This window comes from Spermophilus citellus (genome assembly GCF_964194105.1).
Source record: "Spermophilus citellus genome assembly, chromosome: 18".
Taxonomy (NCBI): Eukaryota; Metazoa; Chordata; class Mammalia; order Rodentia; family Sciuridae; genus Spermophilus; species Spermophilus citellus.
Window position 1 is genome coordinate 57647724 of NC_138200.1, and position 26032 is coordinate 57673755.

Consider the following 26032-nt stretch of genomic DNA (forward strand, 5'->3'; position numbering starts at 1 on the left):
AGAAAAAACATTTGGTAACTGCACTTGAAAGGGTATGAGTGTCATCCTTTGCTGATTTTGCTTTTTTTTTTTTTTAAATATATATTTATTTTTTTACTTGTAAGTGGACACAATGCCTTTATTTTATTTTTATGTGGTGCTGAGGATTGAACCCAGTGAGTGCCTAATGTGAACTGGGTGAACACTCTACTACTGAGCCACAACCCCAGCCCTACCTTTTCTTTTTATACATTAAAATTGTAATGCATCTTCATTACAAAAATGACTCAAATACATAAAGTAAGTAAGGCATGGGTGGACTCCTGAACAGGGGCAGGGGAAGTACTGGGTACTGAGTTGACTCCAAGCAGGGGGGCTGCTCGGATTTGGCCTTCAGAGCAGTTATCTGACAGCCTAGTCCACTTCTGTACTGGGCCCAGCAAGTGTTCAGCTTCAGACCTGCCCACCACTTGGCATTTCTGCTCCATTGCTCATCCACAGAAACACTCAACTTGTTTTTGAGTCAGATGGTAGTTTTGTTTTTGCACTCTGTATACCACTGCTCTGTGGCTCAGAGCAGATCTGTTGCTCCACTGTCTGGCTTCCTGTCTTCTTCCCACCCCACCCCCCACTTCTTCCCATGCAGGCCCGGCCCCCATCACCACACCACTTCCCCTTGCCTCTTGCTGTAACCTTGCTCCTCCCTCACCCCTTCTTGAAGTTCTCCTGGACGCCTAGGTGTGCTATGCACTTGCATCCTCTCTCCTGCACTACATTCCCACAAGGCCCTCAGTCTTTCACAACCTCACACACATCCATTCCCACGGAGACCTTTTCTGTTCTTGTCCATTCATGCAGGGGCCATGACTCTGGCCATGAACCAACAGCAATAGCTTTGCCACACACTCACCCTCTATGGAACAAAAATCTCCCATAGCCAAACAGTGGACAAAACAATGACTTTTTTTTGGTACCAGGGATTGAGCACAGGAGCACTGAGTCACATTCCCAGTCCTACAATGACTTGTTTCTAAGATGAGTTCTCACTATGTTGCTCAGGCTGATCCCTAGAAGGGGATCAATCCTCCTGCCTTAGCCTTCAGAATAGCTGGGACTGCAACTCACACCACATGTCTGCCTAAATTTATTTTTTGCATCCTGGGGATGGAATTGTGGGCTTTGCATATGCTAAGCAAGCACTCTACCACTAAGCTACTTTTTAAACTTTTTTGAGACAGGGTCTTGCTAAATTGCCCAGCTTGGCCTTAATTTATAATCCTCCTGCCTCAGCTTCCTGAATAGCTGGGATTACAAGCTTGTGGCCACTGTGCCTGGTCCAGCTAATGACATTTTAAGGTCAACAAGAACTAAAAAAAATGTATTGCTTAACAATTGTCTCTACAGGAAATATGAGTAAATTTTTTATAGTATGAAGAAAACTTTTCTAGTCATGACATAAAATCCAAATTTCTTAAAAAATGGAATCTTAACATTGAAATTTTACTTTTGGACTGGGGATAGCTCAGTGGTAGAGCACTTGCCTAGCATGTACAGTGGGTTCCATCCCTACCCACTTAAAAATAAACTTTTGTGTGGCATGTTTTAAAAAATGAACTTGTAAAGAAACACTAAGAAGGGATGGGATTGTAACTCAGTGGTAGAGCACTTGCTTATAATGTGTGAGGCACTGGGTTCGATTCTCAGCAACACATAAACAAAACAACACTAAGAAAACATCTATCACTTAAGACAAAGTCTAATTTCCCCAGCATGAACAGGGAGCTAAAACCCACTAAGGACTTATACCCCAATAGTAAAACAAGAATGGGCAGCTTACAAAAAGAGAAAATAAAATTATCCAATAAACTATAAATTTGCCAAGGCTCAGTAAATTAAAAAAAAAAAAAAAAAGCAATGACATTTTGCTACTCAGACTGGCATTTTAAAAATAAAGTTGGCAAGCAGGTAAGAGTAAATAAGTATTTTTGTATTACTGTAATAACAAATAGGAAAAAGCTTTTTGGCAGGAATAAGTGGCAATGTATTAGGAATTTAAATATTTCCATTCTTTGACCCAGCAGTTCTTTTCCAGGAATATATCCTAGAGCAATTCTTACCAGTGCTTCAAGACAAGGACAAAGTATTCACTGTGGCACTGTGGGTAACCTTGCATGCTGGAAACTTCCAGTGCCTATCATTGGAGCCACCAGGATATAAATGCCAGGACTGCTTACACGCTGGAGTGATGCCATTTTCCAGAGTGAAGTACATGTATGCTGGATGGGTCAACATGTCTAAGACATGGTGACCAGTAAAAAAGCAGACTGCATAATTGCACAAAGAGCACAATCATACTTCTGCAAAAGAAAGTTGGGTTGCTTTTGCATAGAAGGCAATATGACCCCCTACTGAAGGGCAGGGAGCACTTTCACATTATATATAGATGCACATATTTTTAATGAGCATATATTAGTCTAATAAGCAGAAAAATACAAATAACAAATCATGATTAGTAAAGCCTTTCTCATAATTACTTTAAAATTTCTTATAATGAATGATGCATATAATTTATCTGTCCTTATTCATACATATAATGTATGAATTAAGTACCCAAAAAAGTCCACTATTATGGATAACAGCATAATTAGAGTTTCACTTGGTCACAACTTCCTTTCCAAACTCTGCTCAGCTCCAGGCACCGCATGACACCCCATGGATAAGAACTGGCTAACTGGGCCAAGTCTCCTGGTGGCCACAACCAGGACCCACAGTATTTGGAGAAATGGAAAGGGGAAAGCAGGCCCAGATATCCTCAAAGAATTTGACCACTCGTGCCAAAACAATCTCTCTCACTGACTTCCATGCTTCTTCCCAAATCTCAAGTTCATAAAAGGAGCCATGGTGTTCATCAGGGAGGAAGAGGGGAGCTTCCAATGCAGACAGACAGCAAAGGTAAAGCAACCAGCAGGATGATACTTGAGGGTAGGAGAAACATTCACAACAAGCACAGGAGAGGGGCAGTGCAGAAGCCTCTGGCTTCACTCTACCCATGGTGTGGGACAATACTCATGTCTTGCCCTGCCTCTCCTGAGGACATCTACCTGTCATTTCTTCAGGGCTGTAGGCTGGTCCTAAGCCCCCCTGCCAGAAAGACAGTAGGTAGGGAGGCTCTGGATAAGTGATTACCATCAGCAACCAGATTACTATAAAGATAGGGAAAATCATATTTTAAAAGGGGGGAATTTAGGACTATTTCCAAAATGCAAAATTTCAATTGTCTCCCATTATTTGCACACATTTTTGTCAAGTCCAAACATAATTTAAAATGAGGTAGGTAGCTTCTCTCCTCATGCCTTTGTCTTTGTGGTGACAGTTGAGGCCTGTGCCATGAAAGCACTCATCTCCGGGGCAGGGGCAGCCCCGAGGGCGGGCACCAGTGGCTGGTAGAGCTTCTCAGTTGGCTATTTTCTCAATCTCGTCCAAATCATCTGTGTCCAATCTTTCTATCTTCTTATCTGGGGGGAAAAGAAAGATGTGACGAGAGACCAAAATGGGGTTGCCATGGAGACACAGCTGAAGTCACCCACAAGGACAGTGTGGTAGGAAAAGGGAAGATACAAGACCCTGCTCAAGAATGGGCCGCTCTTTGGGCCACTACAATGCTCCTTCCTCTTAACCCCAAAGGCTTCCAGAGCCTGAGCAGGGAGCTCTGACCAACATCCAAAAGCCCAGGCCCTTCAGCCTGGCCACAGGGGAATCATCATTAGAGCCCCTAAGCCCCCATCATATGTATGCTCCTTGAGAACACCCATCCAGCCAATGGTAGAAGGGAAGGGAGGGAGCATGTGTAGGGACAAAGGCCTCTCTCAGGGCCATAGGAAAACTTCCCCTTTCTCCACATCCACCACAAAGAGGGTGCCTGCAGGAGACCCTCTGGGGACTCACTAAAATGTTCCTGGATTCTGTTCAGGATGTTCATGCTGTGCTTGCTGTCAACCATGTTCACGGCCAGGCCCCTCTTGCCAAAGCGGCCAGTGCGCCCAATCCGGTGCAGGTAGGTCTCGTTATCTGGGTTCCCGTCCTTGTCCACAGGAAGATCGAAGTTGATAACCACAGACACTTGTTCAACATCGATGCCTGCACAAAGGAGGGACACAGAGGAGTCAGGGCCAAAGACATGGTCAACCATGCACCCACTCTGGTGGAGGGAGAATCTGCAGCAGGTCACCTCTGTGGTGCAGGCACAAGAGAGGATACATATTGGCCTATGTACCAGAACCTTGCAGGTACTAAAACCATGAAACCACAAAGCAAGTCTTTGCTACACACGCAAGAGAGTCTGAAGACACAGCCACAGCCAAACACCTAGAGATGCCCTGGAAAGAGCTGGCTCTGTTTTGAGTGTCTCCTTGTACCTGGGCATGACTCTTGGCTTCTATAAATTCCCATCACCCGAGGGAAATCCCATTTCTCCTGAAAAGGATTATCCCCGCCAACCCCAGAGGGCTCCTAGAGACCATCCACGTCTCCTGGATATAAGGACTTCTCTCGCTAACAGGGCTGGGTGCCTGAGCCTAGGATTCCAGGACAGTCTCTGCTTACCACGAGCACACACATTGGTGGTCACCAGAACCTTCTCTTTGCCCTCTCGGAAGCGCTCAATCACAGCAGCCCTCTGCTCCACCATCATTTCTCCACTCAGCAGAGCCACCTGGTGGCCTTCTTTTGAGAGCTCTGCTGCCAACCAACTAGCTGTTTTGCGGGTCTGGAAGGAAAATTATTTGAGAAATAAAGGTACCTAAAGAGACTGTTTTTGATCTGGAAGACTCTATCTGAAGGGTTAAATTTCCTAAAACTGCCAACCTGATGTGGTACAATAGGAAGTAACTATGTCACCTGAGTAGTAATTTTACAAAAACGTTCATACTACAAAAAATATTTTTATATAGATTTTCAGATTGACACAATCTTTATTTATTTATTTATTTTTTTGGTGGGCTGAGGATCGAACCCAGTGCCTCACACATGCAAGACAAGCACTCTACCACTGAGCTACAATCTCAGCTCCATACTACTATAAAAATATTTAACTTGTATAGATCACAAGGGAGAAAGTCAGGCACAGAAGCCCATGTCTATAATCCCAGCTATTTAGGAGGCTGAGGCAGGAGGATCATAAGTTCAAGGCCAGCCTCAGCAATGTAGCAAGAGGCTATCGCAAAAAGTAAAAGGGCTGGGGATACAGCTCAATGGCAGAGTAGCTGGCTAGACCTTGGATTCAATCCCCGGCACTGCAAATAAACCCCCCCCCAACAGAAAACAAAAGCCACCCCACCAAAACAACAAAAAACAAGAGGGAAAATCAAACAAATTATGATTATGAGCCTAGATTCTTAAGATGTCCATGTGATGAAAGGCATTCAGAAAGGTCAGGGGATGGTTCTGGATTAAGGGAGTCTCAAGAGATATGACAATTAAATGTAAGCAATCCTGGGTTGACTTATAGGTTTAATACAACAAAAAGCAATGAAGAACATTTCTGAAGAAGGTAGAATATGAAACTGTGTTTGAGAAAATGTTATTGTATCATTGTTAAAGGAATGAAGGTGGCACCTTGGTTAAGTGGGAGAATATCTCATTCTTAGTAAACATTTTGAGTATATGATGTCTACAACTAACTTTAAAATGATTCAGCAAAAAGAAAAAACACACCCAGGTTCAGTGGCTAACATCTATAATCCCAGCAATTTTGGGAGGCTGAGGCAGAAAGATACCAAGCTGAAGGCCAGTGACTTAGAAGAGCCTGTCTCAAAATTAAAATAAAAATAAACAGGGGGCTGAGTATATAGCTCAGTTGGTGGAGTGCTTGCCTCACGTGCACAAGACCCTGGGTTCAATCCCCAGCACCACCAAAAAAAAAAAAAAAAAAGAAAAAAAAAAAAGAGAGATATAAAGACAGAGAAAAGTAGATGCTGACCAGTGTGGGGTATGAAAGTACTTCTTAAATTTTTTCCACTTTTTTTTTTTCAAAATGTTTTAATCTGAAGTGGAGACGGGGAGAGGTTTTACTGCTTAAAAAAAAAAAAGCAAAGCTAATCAGAGTTACAGATCTTCTTTTTTTAAGGTAACAGGGATTAAACCCAGTGGTGCTTAACCACTGAGTCATATTTCCAGCTCTTTATTTTTTGAGATAGGGTCCCGCTGCAATGTTCAGGGCCTCACTAAATTGCTAAGGCTGGTCTCGAACTTGCAATCCTCCTGTCTTTACCTCCCAAGTCACTGGGATTACAGGTGTATGCCACTGCACCCAGCCTTTAGTATCATCTTGAAGTGTTCTTCAGAGATCTTAAATATTTTTTTAAAATATTTATTTTTAGTTATAGGTGGATATAATATCTTCATTTTATTTTTATGTGGTGCTGAGGATCGAACCCGTGCCTCTCGCATGGTAGACGAGCGCTCTATCTCTGAGCCACAGCCCCAGCCCCAGCCCCCGGAGATCTTAAATATTTACTCCTAATTTATTCATTTTGCTTAATGTGTATGATTTATTCTTCCATTTTTCAAATGTTTCTTGTTTGCAGTTGGGAAACTGTGTGTATTAATTTTATTTATTTATTTATTTATTTATTTTTAAACATCTATTTATTTAGTTAGTTAGTTAGTTAGTTTTCGGCGGACACAACATCTTTCTTTGTATGTGGTGCTGAGGATCGAACCCGGCCCGCACGCATGCCAGGTGAGCGCGCTACCGCTTGAGCCATATCCGCAGCCCCTGTATTAATTTTATAACCACCCATCTTGTTAAATTTCTTATTTTTCCACAATATCAGCTTATTCTCACGTTTTCCAATAACATATCACGTACAAATAAGATATATAGTACAGGGAGCTCTGTTTACCCTATGTATCTCAGAAACTGTCTCCTTATTTCTTCAAAAAGTACTTCCTTTCTTGGCACACACTGGAACCTGCTCCTCCTTAGCACAGAGGTGCAGCTGTGCATTCTATTTGTATAGCTTATTTTCCTAAAGGGGAAGGGGGAGGGGCAGCCCTGCAAGTGCTACTCACATGGCAGAAGATCATGGCTTGTGCGATGGTAATGGCCCCATACAGGTTGCACAAGGCCTGGAACTTCTCATCTCTGTTATTGCACAGGACATAATACTGCTTAATGGTGTCCAATGTCTCCTCCTCACGCTTCAGTTTGATAATGTTGGGGTCTGGGACCACTTTCTGGGCAAACTTCCACACAGAGTCTTCAAAGGTGGCAGAGAAAAGCAACATCTGGCAGTTCCTGGGCAGCATCCTGCAAGGTGAGACCCAGGCACTTTATACATCATCCCTGGGATAGAGAGAAGCAGCAGGTCCAGGGTTGCATAGGGGTGGGTTAGGGTCCCAGATCTCCTTTCCCAACCCAGGCTGGGAGGATGGTCAGTGCTGATATGAAAATGGCCCATCAAAAAATTGCTTTTTCAAATATTAGAGTAAAAAATGCAACAGCGGGCTGGAGTTATGGCTCAGTAGTAGAGCACCTGCCTAACGTGTGTGAGGCCCTGGGTTCAATCCTCAGCACCACATAAAAATAAATAAATAAAATTGTACACAATACAACTTAAAAAATATTTAAAAAAAAAAAGAAAAAGAAAAAGAAAGAAAGAATGCAACAGAAGCAAGAGGGGCATCTGAATTTCCTCCTCACTCTAGTTCTTACCTCTGGATGCGGATGCTCTGATCTTGGTGGCCTTGAGTGGCTATCATCACGTCGGCCTCATCTAGAACAAATACCTTGATCCTCTTAGGGTCAATGAACCTGAGCTTGGAGCACCAGTCCAGGACAGTCCCAGGGGTACCAATGACAATCTGCTCACTGATCTTCTGACCCCTTTCCACTGTGGAGATGAAATGTTTTCTGTGGGTATTTCTTTCTTTTTTTTTTTAATATTTATTTTTTAGCTTTAGGTGGACACAATATCTTTATTTTATTTTTATGTGGTGCTGAGTATAGAACCCAGCGCCCCATGCATGCGAGGTGAGCGCGCTACCACTTGAGCCATATCCCCAGTCCTTTCTGTGGGTATTTCATAGGCAAAGCCAGCTCTGGAAATCAAAGTCTTGCCTATCCTTCCAGGACTAGTAGAAAAAATTAATTTCAGATTTCAAAACACCTGAGTGTTGTCTCAAATCTTAGTTTCTTCTACTGTGAAATGAGTAGAATGGCATTGTGATCATGATTAAATTCCATGCCATGAACCCTCAATAAATATTCTACATTCTCCTATAACTTAACATCATACAATTCTCTTTATGATTACTCTTCTTCCTTTTCTATCATCCATTCACCCATAATTCACTTAGTTCCTCCTTTATTGGTAGTTGTGACAAAATTTATTTATCAACTGGCAAAATTTATTGCTCTATTCTCTGGTCTCTAGACATTCTATTTGTGTAGCTTATTTTCCTAAAATATGGAGCTCTTAAATTAACAAAATACTACATTATCCTGAACTATAGCTGGTTGGAATTGAAACTGTTACAATCATTTATCATATTTTCTAATTTATGTGCCCACTGACCAACACTTCCACTATTAGAAATTAATCCTGCAAGTACAGTTTATGTGTGAAGTAACATGTGCAAGAATATACACAGGGGCTGGGATTGTGGCTCAGCAGTAGAGCACTCGTCTAGCACATGCAAGGCCATGGGTTTGATCCTCAGAACTACATAAAAATAAATAAAGGTATTGTGTCCAACTAAAACTAAAAAATAAATAAATAAACAGAATACACACAAAACATGATGAGTAAGATAAGATACACCCAATGTATGACACCAATGATACTTAGGAACTGAGATGAAATAATCTCCAAAACATATTATTAAAAGTGAAAAAAGCCAGATGTGAAGCACTTGCCTTTGGTCCCAGCTACTTGGAAGGCTGAGGCAGTAAGATCAAAGCCAGCCTTAGCAAGTTAGCAAGACCCTGTCCCAAAATAAAATAAAAGGGAAGGGGGATGTAGTTCAGTAGTAGAACACCCATGGATTCAATCCCCATTACCACAAAAAAAATTTTTTTTTTTTTTTTTAAATTAGCTGGGTATGGTGGCACATGCCTGTAATCCCAGCTACCCAGGTCTCTGAGAAGGAGAATCATATGTTTGAAGCCAGCCTGGGCAACAGACTGAGATTGTCTCAAAAAGAAAAACAAGAGCCAGGATAGCAAGTTCAAAGCCAGCCTCAACAATAGTGAGGTGCTTATTAGCAACTCAGTGAGAGCCAATCTCTAAATAAAATACAAACTAGGGCTGGGTGGCTCAGGGGTTGGGTACCCCTGAGTTCAAGCCCCAGTACCAAAAAAAAGAAAAGAAAAGAAAAAAAGGGCTGGGCACGTAGCTCAGTGGTAGAGCAGCCCTGGGCTTAATTTCCTAGCACTGCAAAAGTAAATAGATAGATAAATAAATTTAAAAACAAATACATGAGGGGCTGGGGATGTGGCTCAAGCGGTAGAGCGCTCGCCTGGCATGCGTGCGGCCCAGGTTCGATCCTCAGCACCACATACCAACAAAGAAGTTGTGTCCGCCAAAATCTAAAAATAAACATTAAAATTCTTTCTTAAAAAAAAAAAAAACAAAACAAATACATGAGCAAATATAAGAAGATTTGCTAAAAAATGTAAAATAAGAATGTCAGGGCTGGGGTTGTGGCTCAGCGGTAGAGCACTCACCTAGCACGTTCAAGGCCCCGGGTTCGATCCTCAGCACCATATAAAAATAAATAAAATAAAGAAAGATATTGTGTCCAATCAACTACAACTAAAAATAAATATTAAAAAAAAGAATGTCATTCTTATTAATTTTGTATTGGAAATATACCTCTTATAGTGCTGGGGTTCTGGCTCAGTGGTAGAGCACTTGCCTAGCATGTGTGGGGCACTGGGTTTAATGCTCAGTACTACATATAAATAAATAAAATAAAGGTCCACTGACAACTAAAAAGCATTTAAGAAAAAATTATTTACATTATATGTAGTGAGTTTGTTGCTGTTATTTTTAAATTAATAAGTACTTCTAAAGTTTCTCAGTTTTAGCTTCTACTATGGTTAATAGCAATAAATATAACCTACAAAAAATAAAAAATGCTTTCCTCAATAATATTGAATGTAAGAGAATACTAAACCAAAAAACTTGAGAACTGCTGCTCTATATAAGCAATTATAAACTGCTGGGGACAAGGGAATGTCTCTCTTTTCAATTTTTGTTTTCTGTTTTTTAAATTTTTATTTTTTAATATATATATATTTTTAGTTGTTGATGGGCCTTTATTTATTAATTTATATGTGGTGCTGAGAATCGAACCTAGTGCCTCACACATGCTAGACAAGCGCTCTACCACTAAGCCACAACCTCAGCCCCATGGTTTTTTTATTTTTGGTACTGAGGATTGATCTGGAGGTACTAAACCATGAGCCACATCCTCAGCCCCTTTTTATTTTATATTTTGAGGCTGACTTTGAACTTGTGATCCTCCTGCCTCAGCCTCCCCAATTGCTGGGGATTTTGTAATGCCAAACTATTTCCTAAAACGACTATACCAATGTATACTCCCTTCCAGGAGTGTGCGTGCACTTCAGTTCTGTCTTCACGAATATTTAGTATTATCAGATACTTTAATTTTTTCTCAGCTTAGAGGGGCATAAGGTTTCCATTTCTTTGTTTCCCAGAAGCCCAATTAGGCTCATCATCTTTTCATGTCTATTAGACATCTGAATTCCATTTTGTGCAGTGGCTGTTCAATTGGGCCTCTTCTGTCCATTTTCCTAGTAGATTGATTGTTTTCTTATTGATTTGTAGAAGTTCTACATATTCTGATACTTTCTTTTCTTATTCTATTTATTTATTTATTTATTTATTTGGTCGACACAATATCTTTATTTTACATGTATGTGGTGCTGAGGATCGAACCCAGTGCCTCGTGCATGCTAGGCAAGCGCACTACCACTGAGCCACAGCCCCATCCCCTATTCTGATACTTTCTAATGACCCATTTCCTAAGGAATCTTTCAGATCCTCCCATGCTCCCCTCTTCACTTTAACCCATACTTTCTACAGCACACATAGAAGAATTGAAGGAGGGATTTCTGATTTGAGTATGAATGTATTAACTATACATGCTCTCAGTTTCCTCTTATTAGGGCTGATTCATACAGTTAATGGAAGGGATCTGACCCCAACCTACCATCCCCAGTCCTGCAAATTCAATACCTCTTTATTAGGTAGATCCAGAACTATGGATGCCAAACTCAAAATTCCATCTTCTCAATGAAGAACTGAAGACTCTAGGAACTTCATGAGCTTCTGTTTAACAACTTAAAATTTTTTTAAAACTAGAGAGGAGGAACAGGGATGTAGCTCAATGGTACAGCACTTGCCTAGCATGTGCAAGGCCCTAGGTTTGATCCCCAGGACTGAGGCAGGGGACTGGAAAGTACAGCTTACACATCAGCAAGTATTTAAACAGACACAGTAAAAGCACTAGGGTGAGACTGATCTAAAAAGCTGAATATGAGCTGGAGATGTGGCTCAGGGGTAGAACACATGCCTGGCATGAGCAAGGCCCTGTTTTTTTTTTCTTTTGTTGTTGTTTTAATATTTATTTTTAGTTATAGTTGGAAACAATACTTTTGTTTACTTATTTTTATGTGGTGCTGAGAATCGAACCCAGGGCCTCACACGTGCTAGGCGAGTGTGCTACTGCTGCTGCTGAGCCACAACCCCAGCCCAAAGCCCTGGTTTTGATCTCTGGTGCAAAAAGAAAAGAAAGAAAAAGAAAAAATTATTTGTACCCTCAAAAGCTGAATATGTTCTCAGCTTCAAAATCCAAATATGCAGCTACCTTCCCCCACTGCTCACTGTTTGGATCTCATTCCCGATACTCACATTTATTGCCTCGAACAGCATAAGCAAGCTTTAGTTCTGGATGAAATTTGCCCATCTGCTCAATCACTTTTCCTGTTTGAAGTGCCAATTCATATGTAGGGGAGAGGCAAAGACACTGACAGAAAAATCATACAGGATGAGTTTAGTAACAGAAAATAGGTTCTAACACAAGTATGTAGTTATTATGACTTGAACAATGCAGGGAGTCACAACCTCCCACTTTCCAATAGTGGACTGAAGTCTTCAGTAGGGAGCCCTAGCTTGATGGGATCCCTGGCATGGTGGAGGCCTTTGTAAGACGCTGCTTTCAAATGAATTCTACTAGGTTGAGGCCTGGTGTGTTAATCTGTTCTGCCTGAGCCATGGCCTAGGCTGTCAGTAAAGGTCAGGGTTCTCATTAATCCTCCCACCAAATGGCTCCTTCCCAGGGCAGGCAAGCCCCCACCCCCAGGCTTCCAAGCTCTCACCTGAGGGTATCTGTCTGCTGGTTCTACTCTGCTAAGCATGGCCAGGACAAAGGCAGCTGTTTTTCCAGTGCCAGACTGAGACTGGGCAATCAGGTTCTGTGGACTGAATTGACAAAGAGCAAAAAAGAAATAAATATTGGTTGAACATAATAAAATATCAAAATGTTCTTTCTGGGTAGAAGGAATATTTCCCTCTTTATTCTTCTCTGTATTATCTAGATCTTCTGCATTGAATGCAAATTACTTTAATATATTTTTATATGTTATTTAAAAATTTAAATAGTCAAGGAAATAATGATTGTTTTAGATGGGTTGACACATATACACACACACACAAACACACGCAAATCCTCATTCTTGACTCTAGCATAACTAAAGTGCCCTAGTTTTATATCAAAAGTACAGAGCAGATCTGTGCCAGCCAGACAAGTCCCCATTTTCTGCTGAGCCATAATGTGTCTTGGATCTTGGCTCCTTCTGCACTTTACCTTTTCACATCTTGTTATTTTTTTTTTTTTTTTTGGCGGGGGGGTGGTTGGGTGGGTAGTGCAGCACTGAGGATAAACCAGGGCCTTCCACATACTAGGTAAGCACTTTAAAAAAAAAAAAAAATTTCATTTTTTAGTAATAGGTGGACACAATATCTTTATTTTATTTTTACGTGGTGCTGAGGATCTGACCCAGTGCCTCTGCATGGTAGGTGAGCCCTCTACAGCTGAGCCACAACCCTAGCCCTAGGCAAGCACTCTTAACATTGAGCTCATTCACAGTCCTTTCATTTAAATTTTACTGAGACAGAACCTCACTAAATTGTCCTAGCTGGCCTCAAACTTTCAATCCTCCTGCCTCAGCCTTTCAAGTCATTGGGATTATAAATATGCCTGTCTATTCTTTCTTAATGGGGGTGGGGGAAACAACTTAATGAAGTCTTAAACAACATAGCATAACCTTGTTTCAAAATAAAAAATAAGGGGCTGGGGTTATAGCTCAGTGGTAGAGCACTTTCCTAGCACGTGATGAGGCACTGGGTTCAATCCTCAGCACCACATAAAAGTAAATAAATGAAATAGCTGGGCGCAGTGGTACACGCCTGTAATCCCAGCAGCTCGGGAGGCTGAGACAGGAGAATTTTGAGTTCAAAGCCAGCTTCAGCAACGGCAAGGCGCTAAGCAACTCAGTGAGACCCTGTCTCTAAATAAAATACAAAACAGGGCTGGGGATGTGGCTCAGTGGTCCAGTGCCCCGGAGTTGAATCCCTGATACCTCCCCGCACCCCAAAAAGTAAATAAATAAAATAAAGGTATTGTGTTCATCTATAACTAAAATATTATTTTTAAATAAATAAAAGAGCTGGAGATGTGGCTCAGTGTAAAATACCCCTGGGTTCAATCCCCAGTACCCACCCACCCCAAGAACAACGAAAGAAAGAAAAAAAGAAAACTAAAATGTTCAGCTATAATGTTGCTGCATAAAGTATGACACCATTTAAACTTTAATAATGTGCAAACTATTCCTCAGAGTTTAGTGACATATACATATCTAGTGAAAGTATAAAGAAACCTGAGGGATAATGATGCACTTCAGGATGGAGCTCACTTTGGAGGGGGCGGGAGAGGACATGAAGGGACAGTTAAGACAGGAGCACTGACTATCAACTGGAGTCTTGTTTTTTTGTTTTTTTTTAAAAAACATCTTTATTTTTATTTATTATTTTCTTATGTGTTGCTGAGGATCAAACCCAGAGCCTCCCGTGTGCAAGGCAAGCGCTCTGCCACTGAGCTTCAACCCCAGCCCTGGAGCCTTGTTTTATATTACTTGGCAAGGAAAGCCTATTTAGAAGGATAAGGCTCTTCGTACTCTAGCTAATTCAATTTTTAAAAACCCAAGTTTAGCTGGGCATGGTGGCACATATCTGTAATCCCAGCAACTCAGGAGGAGGCTGAGGCAAAAGGATCACAAGTTCAAGGTCAGCCTCAGCAAATTAGAAAGATCCTGTCTCAAAATCAAAAATTTTAAAAAAGAGCTGGGGGTATAGCTTAGAGGTAGAGCACCTCTGGGTTCAATTCCCTGTAACAACAACCACTACTCCCCCAAATTTTAAAACTGTGTAAAATAATGCACTCTTAGTTTTTAGTGCTAAACGGGAAAGACAGGAACTATGCCTAAATCCATGTTCTCAGTACTTGCCCAAGCTCTTTTCCAGAAGAAACATGTTGCCCCAAACTACCCATTTTGTACTCAGATAATAAAAGCTAAATTTAATTTCAGTTAAATCAGATTGGGAAGAGGGGTCTTGGGTCTGCACTCACGGTTCAGCAAGCATCATGGGTAATGCATTCTCTTGTATCTTGGATGGTCGATTGAAGCCCATGGCATAGACTCCCTGGAGAAGCTGTGGCTTCCTAGGAGGAAAAGCAAAGACAAGATGGGTTTCAAATAGTTGAAACTAGTTTAAAGGCCTCTAATCTTACCTTTTCCTACATCTAGCAAGGAATGATGAATGATGCCTTAAAAAATACTATTTAAAGTCAACTCAAACCACCATCTTTACCTACTAAGATTAAGATATATATATGTGTATGTGTGTGTGTATTTTTTTAAAATATTTTTTAGTTGCCAATGGATTTTTTACTTTGTTTATTTATATGTGGTGCTGAGGATCGAACCCAGGGCCTTCACACATGCTAGGCAAGCACTCTACTACTGAGCCACAACCCCAGTCCAATACATTTTTTTTTATTTGTTCTAACCCTACTAAATTTTAATTTGCAACTATTATATAATTCATAAAATAAAGACTGGTTTCCTTTTTTGGAGAAATTCATGCTTTTAGCAGACCCACAAATTGGCTGGTCTTGGATGACAAGTGTTCCCTGCGTACAGCAGAGCAATATTTACTAATTCATAGCATAATAAATTATAAAAGAAATATCTAAAAATAAATAGTTCTTGCAATACTGCTAAGATGTAGAAATCTTCTTAGAGAATGGATTTCAGTTTTTATTTCTTGGTGCACATGTTAAAACTTGAGCCTCAAGGCTGGGGATATAGCTCACTGGTAGGGTGCTTGCTCAGCAAGTGTGAGGACCTGGGTTCAATCCCCAACACTACACAAAAATTTAAAGTTGAATCACAGTCCTTTTGTGTTCCACACTCCTTCTAAAGCCAGCTCTGCAAATACACTATACAATCAAGAGGTAAGAATATTGATTACGCCAGTTTCTAATAGCTAATGTAGAATAGATGACTTTAATTATGTTTAATCAAAGTAAAAAATAAAAAAGCACCAAATTCTTATATAAGTAGCTGCACAAAAGAATATCAATTAAACTACCCTTACATTCCATTTACAATGAGCTCTCTGTTATCTCTAAACTGACAGGACATTTGACAAAAACCACAACAGATTGTTTCTGAAGAAAAGCCAAACTGCATCAAGACTTCTGTTTTCGAAGCCTTCCCTGGAGGCTAACAGGCTCTCTAAAAGGCAAATGCTGCCACATGTTTCTCAGATATGCAGAACTTTAAAAAAAAAAAAATGCTTGGTATTTTTTGTTGGGAAAATAAAGCAGCTTCTTATTTAGTTATCAAGGAACAAAGTCATACCTAATTGGGATTCATATAATCTGATAGCTTTCACTGATTATTATTTTTCTTTTATTTTGCAGATTATTTCAAATCTTTTAAATAAACAGCCCAAATGCTGGGAATGGTGCCACACATCTGTAATCCCAGGAACTCAGGAGGCTGAGGCAGGAGGATCACAAGTTGGAGGTGAGTCTCAGCAATTTATCAGGGACCTACGTAAATCATCAGTGATACCCTGTCTCAAAAAATTAAAAAGGCTAGGGATGTAGCTCAGTGGTAAAGCCCCCATGCGTTCAATCCCAAGTACCAAGACAAAACAACGGCTCCAAGTACATTAGGTGACCTACTTCCTGTTCTTTGCTTCTTCTGACTTCCAACAATTGAATTAGAAAGAACTTGCCTTTTTTGGTACTGGGGATTGAATTCAGGAGTGCTTTACTACTGAGCTACATCTCCAGCTGTGGGAAGCCATTCTCCCACGTGATTTGAGTTACCTCCCTGGCCGGGTGAGAGGCTCTTAGACACCGCCTTGTCAGAGCCTTCCCCACCCTGTCTCAGGTGCGAGGGCTTGTCCGAGTGGGGGTGTGCCTGACCACTGACCTGAAGACCAATCACTGACCCTGACCTTGGAATGCTGCCCCCCTCGACCTTCTATGGATGGAATTTTCCCTTGAATTTTTTGTTCCCCAATAAAAGCTCACTCCCTGGCGTGTTCCCTCTCTCTTGTGGCCTCTTGTGTTAACCTCGCTACGACATTAGGTGGCTGGAGGCAGGAGCTAGGAGGAGCCGTCTCTGAGCTGGGCAAATAAGGTAACGAAAGTTATGTCTCTTTAATTTTAAAACTCACTAGTTAATTTTTATGCTTTCGAACCTCTATTATGAAGCTAGCGTGCTGGTGGCATGGCTGATCCAGCCCTTTTTTAAATTTTGAGACAAGGTCTCACGAACTTGCTGAGGCTAGGAAAAGTTTATTTCTTGAAAACCTTAAAAGTTACACTTTAAAAAAAACATGTTCTTCACAATTACTTTGTATTATGATCTAGATCTGAAATGTCCCGAGTCTTGTATTTTGAAAACTTGGTCTCAAATGCAGCAAAGTCCAGGGATAGGGCTATTTTAAGAAACTGTTGAATCAAGAGGGCTCTAACCTCATGGGGGATTAGTACATTTGATGGATTTAGGGTCTTGCTAAATTGCTAATGAACTATTGGGAGGTGATGGAAACTATTGGAGGTGGGACATGGGGGGAAGGAGTAACTCACTGAGGGGCATGTCCTTGGGAAATATATTTTATCAGTGATTCCTTCCATTCTCCCCTTCTCTCTGCTTCCTGGCTGCCCTGAGCTGAGCAGGTTTCCTCCTCCACACCCTTTTACCATGAGGCTCTGTCTTACCTCAGGCCCAAAGCAATGAAGCCAGCCAAACATGGACTAAAATCTCTGAAAATGTAAGCCAAAATAAAATTTTTTTCCTCTAGGTTATTTTTCTCAGATATTTGTCACAGTGACAAAAAACAGACTAACACATTTTACTAACAACTAGTTAGCTCTTATTTTCAATGTGTCTTACTCAGTGGTATTAGACAGCAGGAATTTAGCCTCTATTTGCCCAGAGGGACACTAGATTTTTCTAAACAAAGGCAAATAATCCATTTATTCCACCACATTCTTATTCACCAGCTATTTTCTGTCTATGATTTGGATCCTGGCAGACAGAAAGAATGGTAGGTATGTGATGTACTCCTCGAAAAAACCTGCACAGCGGCATATACATGAAGCAATCATCCATAAATACCATTCTACTAATTTACTGAAGAAAATAAAGCATGTGGAATGACCCTCATAATTCTCTACCTTTTTTATTTTTTATTTTTTTTTTAGTTTTCGGCGGACACAACATCTTTGTATGTGGTGCTGAGGATCGAACTTGGGCCGCACGCATGCCAGGCGAGCGTGCTACCACTTGAGCCACATCCCCAGCCCTAATTCTCTACCTTTTAAAATAATGATATTAAAAGACTTTCTTAGCACACCAGGAAGAGACTACCTTAAGGCTTGATTCTGGGTTTTTCTTAAAATTTAGAAACAATAAAATTTGCTTTCCACTCTAATACTGAGAATCCAGGCTCTTTTCACAGACTTTCTATACACAGATAAACTGTTCTTAAGACTGTATACCCTACAATCTAACAAAAGGGCTTACCTAATAAGAAATGTTCCTGATATCCAGAAATCACCTGTCAGCCAATATTTTATTGAAAGTTCTAAGAGCATAAAAGAAAAGAGACTTTCAGCTATGATGAATAAATCTGTGGCATTTAAAATCTCTACCAAGAAAGTCAGGCCCAGAGGTGCACACCTTTAATACCAGTTTCCCAGGAGGCTGAGATGGGAAGCTCCCTTGAGCCCAGGAGTTGGAGGCCAGCCTGGGCCACAAAGAGAGAAAGAGTCTCAAAAAAACCTCAACCAAGAGAACTGGATAGCCAAGAAAGGGGTGGGAGACCATCACTGTAAACTTGTTCATTCGTTTTCACTTCTGAATTGTGCATTATTACCTACTCAGAGAAGTAAATACATTTAAAAATTTAAAGCAAATTAAAAAGTAAAATCCTCACTAGTTTTACAGGGGCATAGTTGGGAAGAAAAAGTTGTTCAAAGCCATGGATACTCACAGTCGAAGCTCTTCAAAAGACTTCACTGAGTAGAGCGGGGAGTTCGGATCCCGCTGCAGGACTTCCACTTGGTTAGTGTTATCCACAAGGTTGCTTCGGATCAGCTTGTTGAGTAAAGACTGGGCAGCTCTGTCCTCTGTCAGGAAGAAACTAGCAGATTTTCTCTATACTCACCAGGCAAACTCCACCCTTGTAAGAGCCCACTCTTCCCCTCTGCACCTCTGCACCAGCACCTGGGCAACCAAGCATGGCTGGAGAAAAACATGATCACACTGACAAGCCTCCTTTTTTTTGTTTTTAGTACTAGGGATTGAACACAAAGGCACTTAATCACTGAGCCACATTCCCAGTCCTTTTTTATTCTGAGACAAGGTCTCACTAAGTTGTTTAGGGTCTTGCTAAATTGCTAAGCCTGGCTTTGAGCTTGTGATCTTCCTGCCTCAGCCTCTTGAGTTGCTGGATCACAGGTGTGCAACACCATGCCCCGCTCTCCCTTTAAATTCTTCACCACTAGATTCAAATGGGCTGAGTTGCCCAGCAAGTCTTTGTTTTCATAGTCCACTTGTTCATCCTTCTTCTCAAACCTCCAGCTATAACTCCTCTTTTCTCAACTTTTTAACTTCTCCACATTCCCATTCATGACCACAACTACACATCTACCCATATCTGCATAACTATCCTCCACCTCCCATCTAGTACCTAGATAAACAGCTTGTGCTCTTAAGGCTAAGCCTCTGCTTATCTGAAAGTTCTCTTTCTTTCCTGCCCACAAGGGTATGTCTCCTCATTTTCTCATGCATTTCACTTTCCCCCTTTACTGGACCATTCCTAGGAGCATGTGAGCCTGTTTTAACATCTGTGTTCATAAATGTGTTTCTTCCTTTACCTCACAATCCCCATTCCGCTACTGTTAGAGTTCACTACTCCAGTTTCTGGAACATTCCATAAAAGAGCTGTCTATATTCATTTTGCTTTCTTTCCCTCCTTTCTATTGTACACTGAATGAGCTTTTTTTCTTTTTTTTTTTTTTAAACCTCGCCATTTGACCTCAATACTCCTTGGAAAGCTCAACAATGATTTCCACACCACAAAATCAGTTTAATGGTTAATTTCTAGTTTCTCTTTTTTGAGACAGGATCTCACCATATGGCCCAGGCCGTCCTCAAACTCCCAGGCTCAAGTGATCATTCTGTCTCAGCCTCCCTAGTAGCTGGGACTATAGAAAAGTACTACCACAGCCAGCTCCAGTTCTTCTCTTAATCAACTTTTTACCCATAGCTGACATACTACTTTTGTAATACTTCCTCTGGCTTCTAGGACATCATGCTCCTGATTTTCACTCTATCTCACTGACTGCTCCTTCTCAATCTCCTTTGCTGAGTCTTCCTCTTCAACTTGATCTCATAACTCAGCCTCTGGGTCCAGGAAGGCAAGCGCCAGGTCATATTCCATCTCTTGCCATGGGGCTTCAAAAAGTAGTTACCTTTCTCTTCTTCATCTGTCTTCTCTGCAGTGGTACTGGTTTTGATAACACCTACACAAGAAAACACATGTCACTAAACAGGCAAATATTAAACTTAAAAGATGGGACAATAGCTGGGCAAAGTGGCACACACCTATAATCCCCAGTGGCTAGGGAGGCTAAGACAGGAAGATCACAAGTTCAAAGCCACCCTCAGCAACAGCTGGGCGCAAAACAACTCAGTGAGACCTGTTTCTAAATTAAATAAAATACAAAATAGGGCTGGGGATGTGGCTCAGTGGTTGAGAGCCCAAGTTTAATCCCCGGTACCCCATCCCCTGCCAGGAAAAAAAAAAAAAAAAAGTAGGACAACAGAAACACTAAAACTTATTTAAGTGACCCAAATATAAATAGTTGGCATTTCTTTATGTTTAATGGATTTTATATCTAGCAATTCTTTAAGTGTATAGAAATTCAAGCTAACTTAATATATCACTTCTGAATTATCCTAAGTTAAAATACAGCATTATGTTAGCAAACACAATCCAACAATTTTTACCTTTTAGACTGGCAAAATTATAAAAGTTTGGGGCTGGGGATGTGGCTCAGGTGGTAGCATGCGCATCTGGCATGTGTGAGGCACTGGGTTTGATCCTCAGTACCATATAAAAATAAAGATATTGTGTCCACCTAAAACTAAAAAATAAATTTTAAAAAAATTCTAAGTTTGATTAAACACCATGATGGTGACAGGAGAAAAAAGGGAGAATTTATATTTGTATTTGCTTTGCTCAAAAAACCGATGAAGACTACTGAAAATCCAGGAACAGTGGTTACTTATGGGATGGTATATGTTATGGGTACAATTGTGTCCTCTCAAAATTCATATGTTCCGGTCCTAACGCCTAGTGCCTCATAATGTGACCTTATTTGGAGATGGGGGTCACTGAGAATAAAAAAATTTAAGCTAAGATCAGAGTGTGCCCTGCTCCAATAAGAATGAGTCCTTATAAAAGAGAAACTTAGGGATACAGCTCAGTGACAGAGCACTTGCTGAGCCTGATTGTGGCCCTGGATTCAATCTTCAGCACTGCCAAAAGGGGAAAAAAAGGAGGGGGGATGGCACTTGGACATCAGACACAAAGAGAATGCCAGGTAAAAATAAAAGGAGAGATGGGGGTGATGCTGGAACATCAAAGACTACAAACACACCACAAGAATGCTGGGGAGAGGCAACAGAATAGTCTTCCTCATAATCCTCAGAAGAGACCAACCCTGCTGATACCTTGATATTAGAATTCCAGCTTCCCAAACTGTGAGACAATAAACTGCTGTGGTTTAAGCCACCCAGCTCTGTGATACCTTGTTAGAGCAGACCCAGCAAATAAACACACGTGGCAGTAGGAACAGGGTAAACATTGGAGCAGCATGGGAAGGAAGCCTTGTATATTTTTATATATTTTGAGTTTTAAACTTAGACATACTTTCAGAAAGTTAAAAACTGATATATTCCCCTTTAGTAATGAATTCTAATTTAGGACTCTCAATTCCAGCTCCGGCATTTGCCAAATATTACACTGAAGAAAAGAGTCATGGCTTGCTGCAGCTGTGAGTGCAAAGCAGACACACACATGTCACTTGTACCTAGCCTGTGGTTTCTAGTGACTCACCATTGGTATCTGGTTTGACCTTCTCTTCCTTGATCTGCAAACTGCTCATCTGAATAGGAATAAAAAGAAACAGAGTAAGCAAATGACCTAAGCAAAGGAAGGCCTCTGAGCAAAACAGAAGCTCCCTAGTGAAAGTCTGACAAGAACTACTGCAGAACTATATTCAGAGAGCTGGTCTGTTCTGCTCAAAGCAGAAGTGCTAAAAGCATGAGCAAAAATGTTTCCTGTATCTTCAACAACCTAAGAAAAGGAATGATAGCTGGGCATGGTGGTGCATGCAAATATTCCTAGAAACTTGAGAGGCTGAGGCAGGAGGATCATTAGTTCAAGGCCAACCTGGGTAACTTAGTGAGACCCTGGCTCAAAATAAAAAATAAAAGGGCTGGTAATGTAGGTCAGTGGTAGAACACTTGCCTAGCATGCGTGAGTGTCTGGGTCCATTCCCCAGGACCGCCATAAAGAATAAAAATAGAAAGGAAAGAAAAAAATTAAAAAGAAAACCTTAAGCCCTGAGTCTACATCGGGCATGCATGACAACACTTCATCAGTGTTGTTACTATTTGTTGCTGGAGGAATTAAGCACATCCTACAGATTTCACTGGCAGAGCACTCTTAAAAGGTTGTACCTGATTTCCTCTCAACTTTGCCTCTGGAACCTTTTCCTTTTGCTAATTTTGCTTTCTATCTTTTCACTGTAATAAATCATAGCCGTGAGCACAAGTATATACTGAGTCTTTATGAGTCATCCTAACAAATCATCAAACCTGTAAACTTCAAGAAAGTCTTAAGAGATGTTTACCAAGATGTTGCCTTTTCTCAAATTCAGAACATCCAAATATGAATTCACCACTCTCCATATCAAAATCATGCTTCTCCTACTTCCCCATTCCTGTTACTAGCACTTTATTAACGATGCCTATCAGACCCAGCTTGAACATAGTAAGCTTTGGTATTATTTCCCTTCTCTCTCTCTCTTTGTTTTTTTCCTATTATGTTAGCATATCCTGCTTAGCTCACCTCCACGGTATTTCTTTTTTTTTTTTTTTTTTAAGAGAGAGTGAGAGAGGAGAGAGAGGGAGGGAGGGAGAGAGAGAGAGAGAGAGAGAGAGAGAGAGAGAATTTTTAATATTTATTTTTTAGTTCTCGGCGGACACAACATCTTTGTTGGTATGTGGTGCTGAGGATCGAACCCGGGCCGCACGCATGCCAGGCGAGCACGCTACCGCTTGAGCCACATCCCCAGCCCTCCACGGTATTTCTTGATCCCATCACCTCATCTTCATTTCCATTGCTCAACATATGCCCTCTACTTTTAAGATATCAGAATAACTTCCCCACTGATCTCCTTTCCTCTACACATCATTCCTTCTACCACATTCTGTTCCCTGCAATCCAATATATCTCGCCGACCCTCAGATATAATTTGTCAATATCCCTTTTGTAAAACATCCCCAAATTTACCAAATAAAGCTTTTTTTCCTCTTCAAATTCTTCATTAAGGTCCAAGTAAGACCCTCTGCAATATCTTCTATACTGCCCCTACCCCAATCTAATAACCTAAGCTACAGCAAAAATGAGTTCTGATTCTTGTTCTGTAGGGGAGTCCAACACTTTGGTGCATTTTCTCCTCCTAAAATGCCCCCCCCCCTTTTTGGTACCAGGGATTGAAACCAGGGGCACTTAACCACCAAGCCACATCTCCAGTCCTTTTTTATGTTTTATTAGAGACAGGGTTTTCACTGAGTTGCTTGGGGCCTCGCTAAGTTGCTGAGGCTAGCTTTGAACTCACGATCCTCCTGCCTCAGCCTCCTGAGTCACTGGGATCATAGGTGTGTGATACTGTGCCCAGCCTAAAATGCCTTTTACCTCCACCTTTGTCAAATCTGATTTATTTTCTAATATCTAGCTCACCAAATCATACCTGATTTTCCTACTCATAATGCCCTCTTACTGCTCCGAGCTCATTTATCATATTATCCTTGGCACTTTCACATCATTTCCCATCATTTCTAGACGATGAAGATGCTTCCTATACTCCACTGGGCTTACTCCATTTCAAATACCTTCTGATAAACTGATAATCCTCCCACAACAATAAAAGTGGCTGGAGAAAAAACATGCAATTTAAACATTAAAAAGTTATATATGGCTTTTCAGGTGTGCCTACAATCCCAGCAACTCAGGGGACTCAGGCAGAAGGACAGCAAGTTCAAAGCCAGCCTCAGTACCTTAGCAATGCCCTAAGCAACTCAGCCTGACCCTATCTCAAACAAATAAATAAATAAAAACAAAAAAGGATGGTAGATGTGGCACAGTGGTTAAGCACCCCTGGTACTACTACTACTACTAATAGTAAATAAAACTTTTAAAAGGCTGAGCATGGGCCAGGTGTGGTGGGGCATGTCTGTAATCCCAAGAACTCAGGCGGCTGAGGCAAAGGATCCTGAATTCAAAGTAAGCCTCAGAAATTTAGCAAGGCCCTAAACAACTCAGCAAGACCCTGTCTCTAAATAAAATTTGAAAAAGGGTTGTGGATGTGACTCAGTGGTTAAGCACCCCTGGGTTCAATCCCTGGTAAAACACACACACACACACACACACACACAAAAGGCTGAGGATATAGCTCTGTGGTAGAGCACCCATGGGTTCTATCCTCAGTACCAAAAAAAAAAAAAAAAAAAAAAAAAGTTATACAAGGCTTAAGACTACCAAAAAACCTACATTCTCAAAATCAGCAGTCCATTATTAATGAACAAATCTAAACTTCAGGTGTCAGGTATGTAAGAACTGAAAACCACAATTTACAGAACTTACACTCCAGTTCAATGAATCTTCATTAATTAGAAAAAAATGACTAATATATGAAACTAAATGTCACTTTAGACATCAGAGAAACAATTTGTAAGTCCCTCTCTCCGACATTTGCAGTTGACTGAAACATTAAATCTAAACTTGAATCTGTTATTCTGCTACAAACTGCCAACCATGTTAAACATGGATCCAAAAATTGTTAAATATAAAGTAGCCCGAGAACACTTAAAAAAATGAGAGGTGGGGAGGGAGGGGGAGAGAGAGAGAGAGACCTGTCACTTAATAAGGAAAAAAAAAATCAGCATTTGTATCTGCCTTTCCTTACAATCGTCAAGACAAAGAGGTGCCATAAAGGAAACCAGACCATACAGCAAGGATAGATTTACCAAAAGATAAAGTCTTTAGCCAAATAAAGATAAAAACTCCACACCGGTTTCCTTCTAGGAGCAAACAGGACTAAGGGACTGCCCAAGGAAAACTCGAGGAGCGTGCTGGGGAGAGGCCTGCCCAACTCCGACGCTCCCTGCGCCCGAAACAGAGTCTACAGGGGGCCGAGGTGCTGTCCCCCAGCCTGAAGCCACTGACCGACTTGACAGCCGCCTCCTGTTCGTCCACCGCCAGGGCCCACGAGTCGGTGGCCATGGTCCTGTTAATGGTAGGGTAACTAGCGAACACCTGCACAACACAGCGCGCCAATGTCAGTCCTCGGCCCTCAACTGGCGCAAGATGCCACTCACGCGGGCCGGAAGTGGCGGAGCGCGAACTCACTGACGTCAGTTCCTTCGCGGCCGCAGACGTCACCCTTCAGCGCCAGGCTTTCGTCTGTAAGCCGACCCAGGTGTTGTTTCCATTTTCTCAGGTGCGTCTTCGCTTGCGTTAAAATTCTTGAGCGCGACAAAGTGAAAAACAGCCCTCCCTTCATTATTGCCTTACTTCACACGGAAATAGCTCAAAATTTATTTTAAAGAGAATTTTTTAATAGTTTTTTTTATTTTTTAGTTCTCGGCGGACACAACATCCTTGTTGGTATGTGGTGCTGAGGATCGAACCCGGGCCGCACGCCTGCCAGGCAAGCGCGCTACCGCTTGAGCCACATCCCCGGCCCAAAAAATTTATTTTAAAAACTGCCGCAATTCAAAGTTTCTGAACTGTAAAGCTTTATATAAAGTCTCATGAAAAATGTATTGACTGTGGGGTGGCTCAGTGGAGCACATGTCTGTCATGCATGAGGCCCTGGGTTCCATCCCCAGCTCTGCGAAAAGAAAAATAAAACTATAAGATACCAGATGTGGTTGTGCACGCCTGTAATCCCAGTGATTCGGGAAGGTGAGGCTAGAGGATTGCAAGTTCAAAGCCAGCCTCAGCAACTTAGCGAGACCCTGCCTCAAAATAAAAAATAAAAAGGGCTGGGGATGTGGCTCAGTGGTTATGCACCCTTGGGTTCA

The 26032-nt window shown here is 41.3% G+C and overlaps 1 protein-coding gene across 3 annotated transcripts; it reads right to left on the bottom strand.

The window, feature by feature from the left end:
• Nucleotides 1-83: 83 nt before the first annotated feature.
• Nucleotides 84-25342, bottom strand: LOC308638054 (ATP-dependent RNA helicase DDX19A). 3 transcript variants are annotated; one of them, XM_081275037.1, is made up of 12 exons: nucleotides 25173-25342; nucleotides 21777-21825; nucleotides 20128-20178; nucleotides 18645-18780; nucleotides 14695-14787; nucleotides 12386-12488; nucleotides 11919-12033; nucleotides 7694-7871; nucleotides 7051-7288; nucleotides 4582-4744; nucleotides 3925-4116; nucleotides 84-3494 (listed from the first exon to the last, which is right to left on the bottom strand). In XM_081275037.1, exons 1-12 carry the CDS (start codon nucleotides 25227-25229, stop codon nucleotides 3433-3435), a joined length of 1437 nt encoding a protein of 478 aa, XP_081131163.1. In that variant the 5' UTR covers nucleotides 25230-25342; the 3' UTR covers nucleotides 84-3432. The 3 variants fall into 3 exon arrangements, with proteins under 3 accessions (XP_081131163.1, XP_081131164.1, XP_081131165.1); XM_081275038.1 differs by lacking the exons at nucleotides 20128-20178; nucleotides 21777-21825; nucleotides 25173-25342 and adding an exon at nucleotides 18176-18236 and having other exon boundaries at nucleotides 18645-18719; XM_081275039.1 differs by lacking the exons at nucleotides 11919-12033; nucleotides 12386-12488; nucleotides 14695-14787; ... (2 more) ...; nucleotides 21777-21825; nucleotides 25173-25342 and adding an exon at nucleotides 9707-9761.
• Nucleotides 25343-26032: the final 690 nt, after the last annotated feature.

Excerpts from the sequence above, each read along its gene's own strand:
- LOC308638054 (XM_081275037.1), bottom strand. The coding sequence starts at position 25,229 with ATGGCCACCGACTCGTGGGCCCTGGCGGTGGACGAACAGGAGGCGGCT. Across the intron at positions 18,781-20,127 it reads GACAGATGAAGAAGAGAAAG|AGGACAGAGCTGCCCAGTCT; the intron begins GTAACTACTTTT and ends TCTTCCTGACAG. Across the intron at positions 7,289-7,693 it reads CAGAGCATCCGCATCCAGAG|GATGCTGCCCAGGAACTGCC; the intron begins GTAAGAACTAGA and ends CTCACCTTGCAG.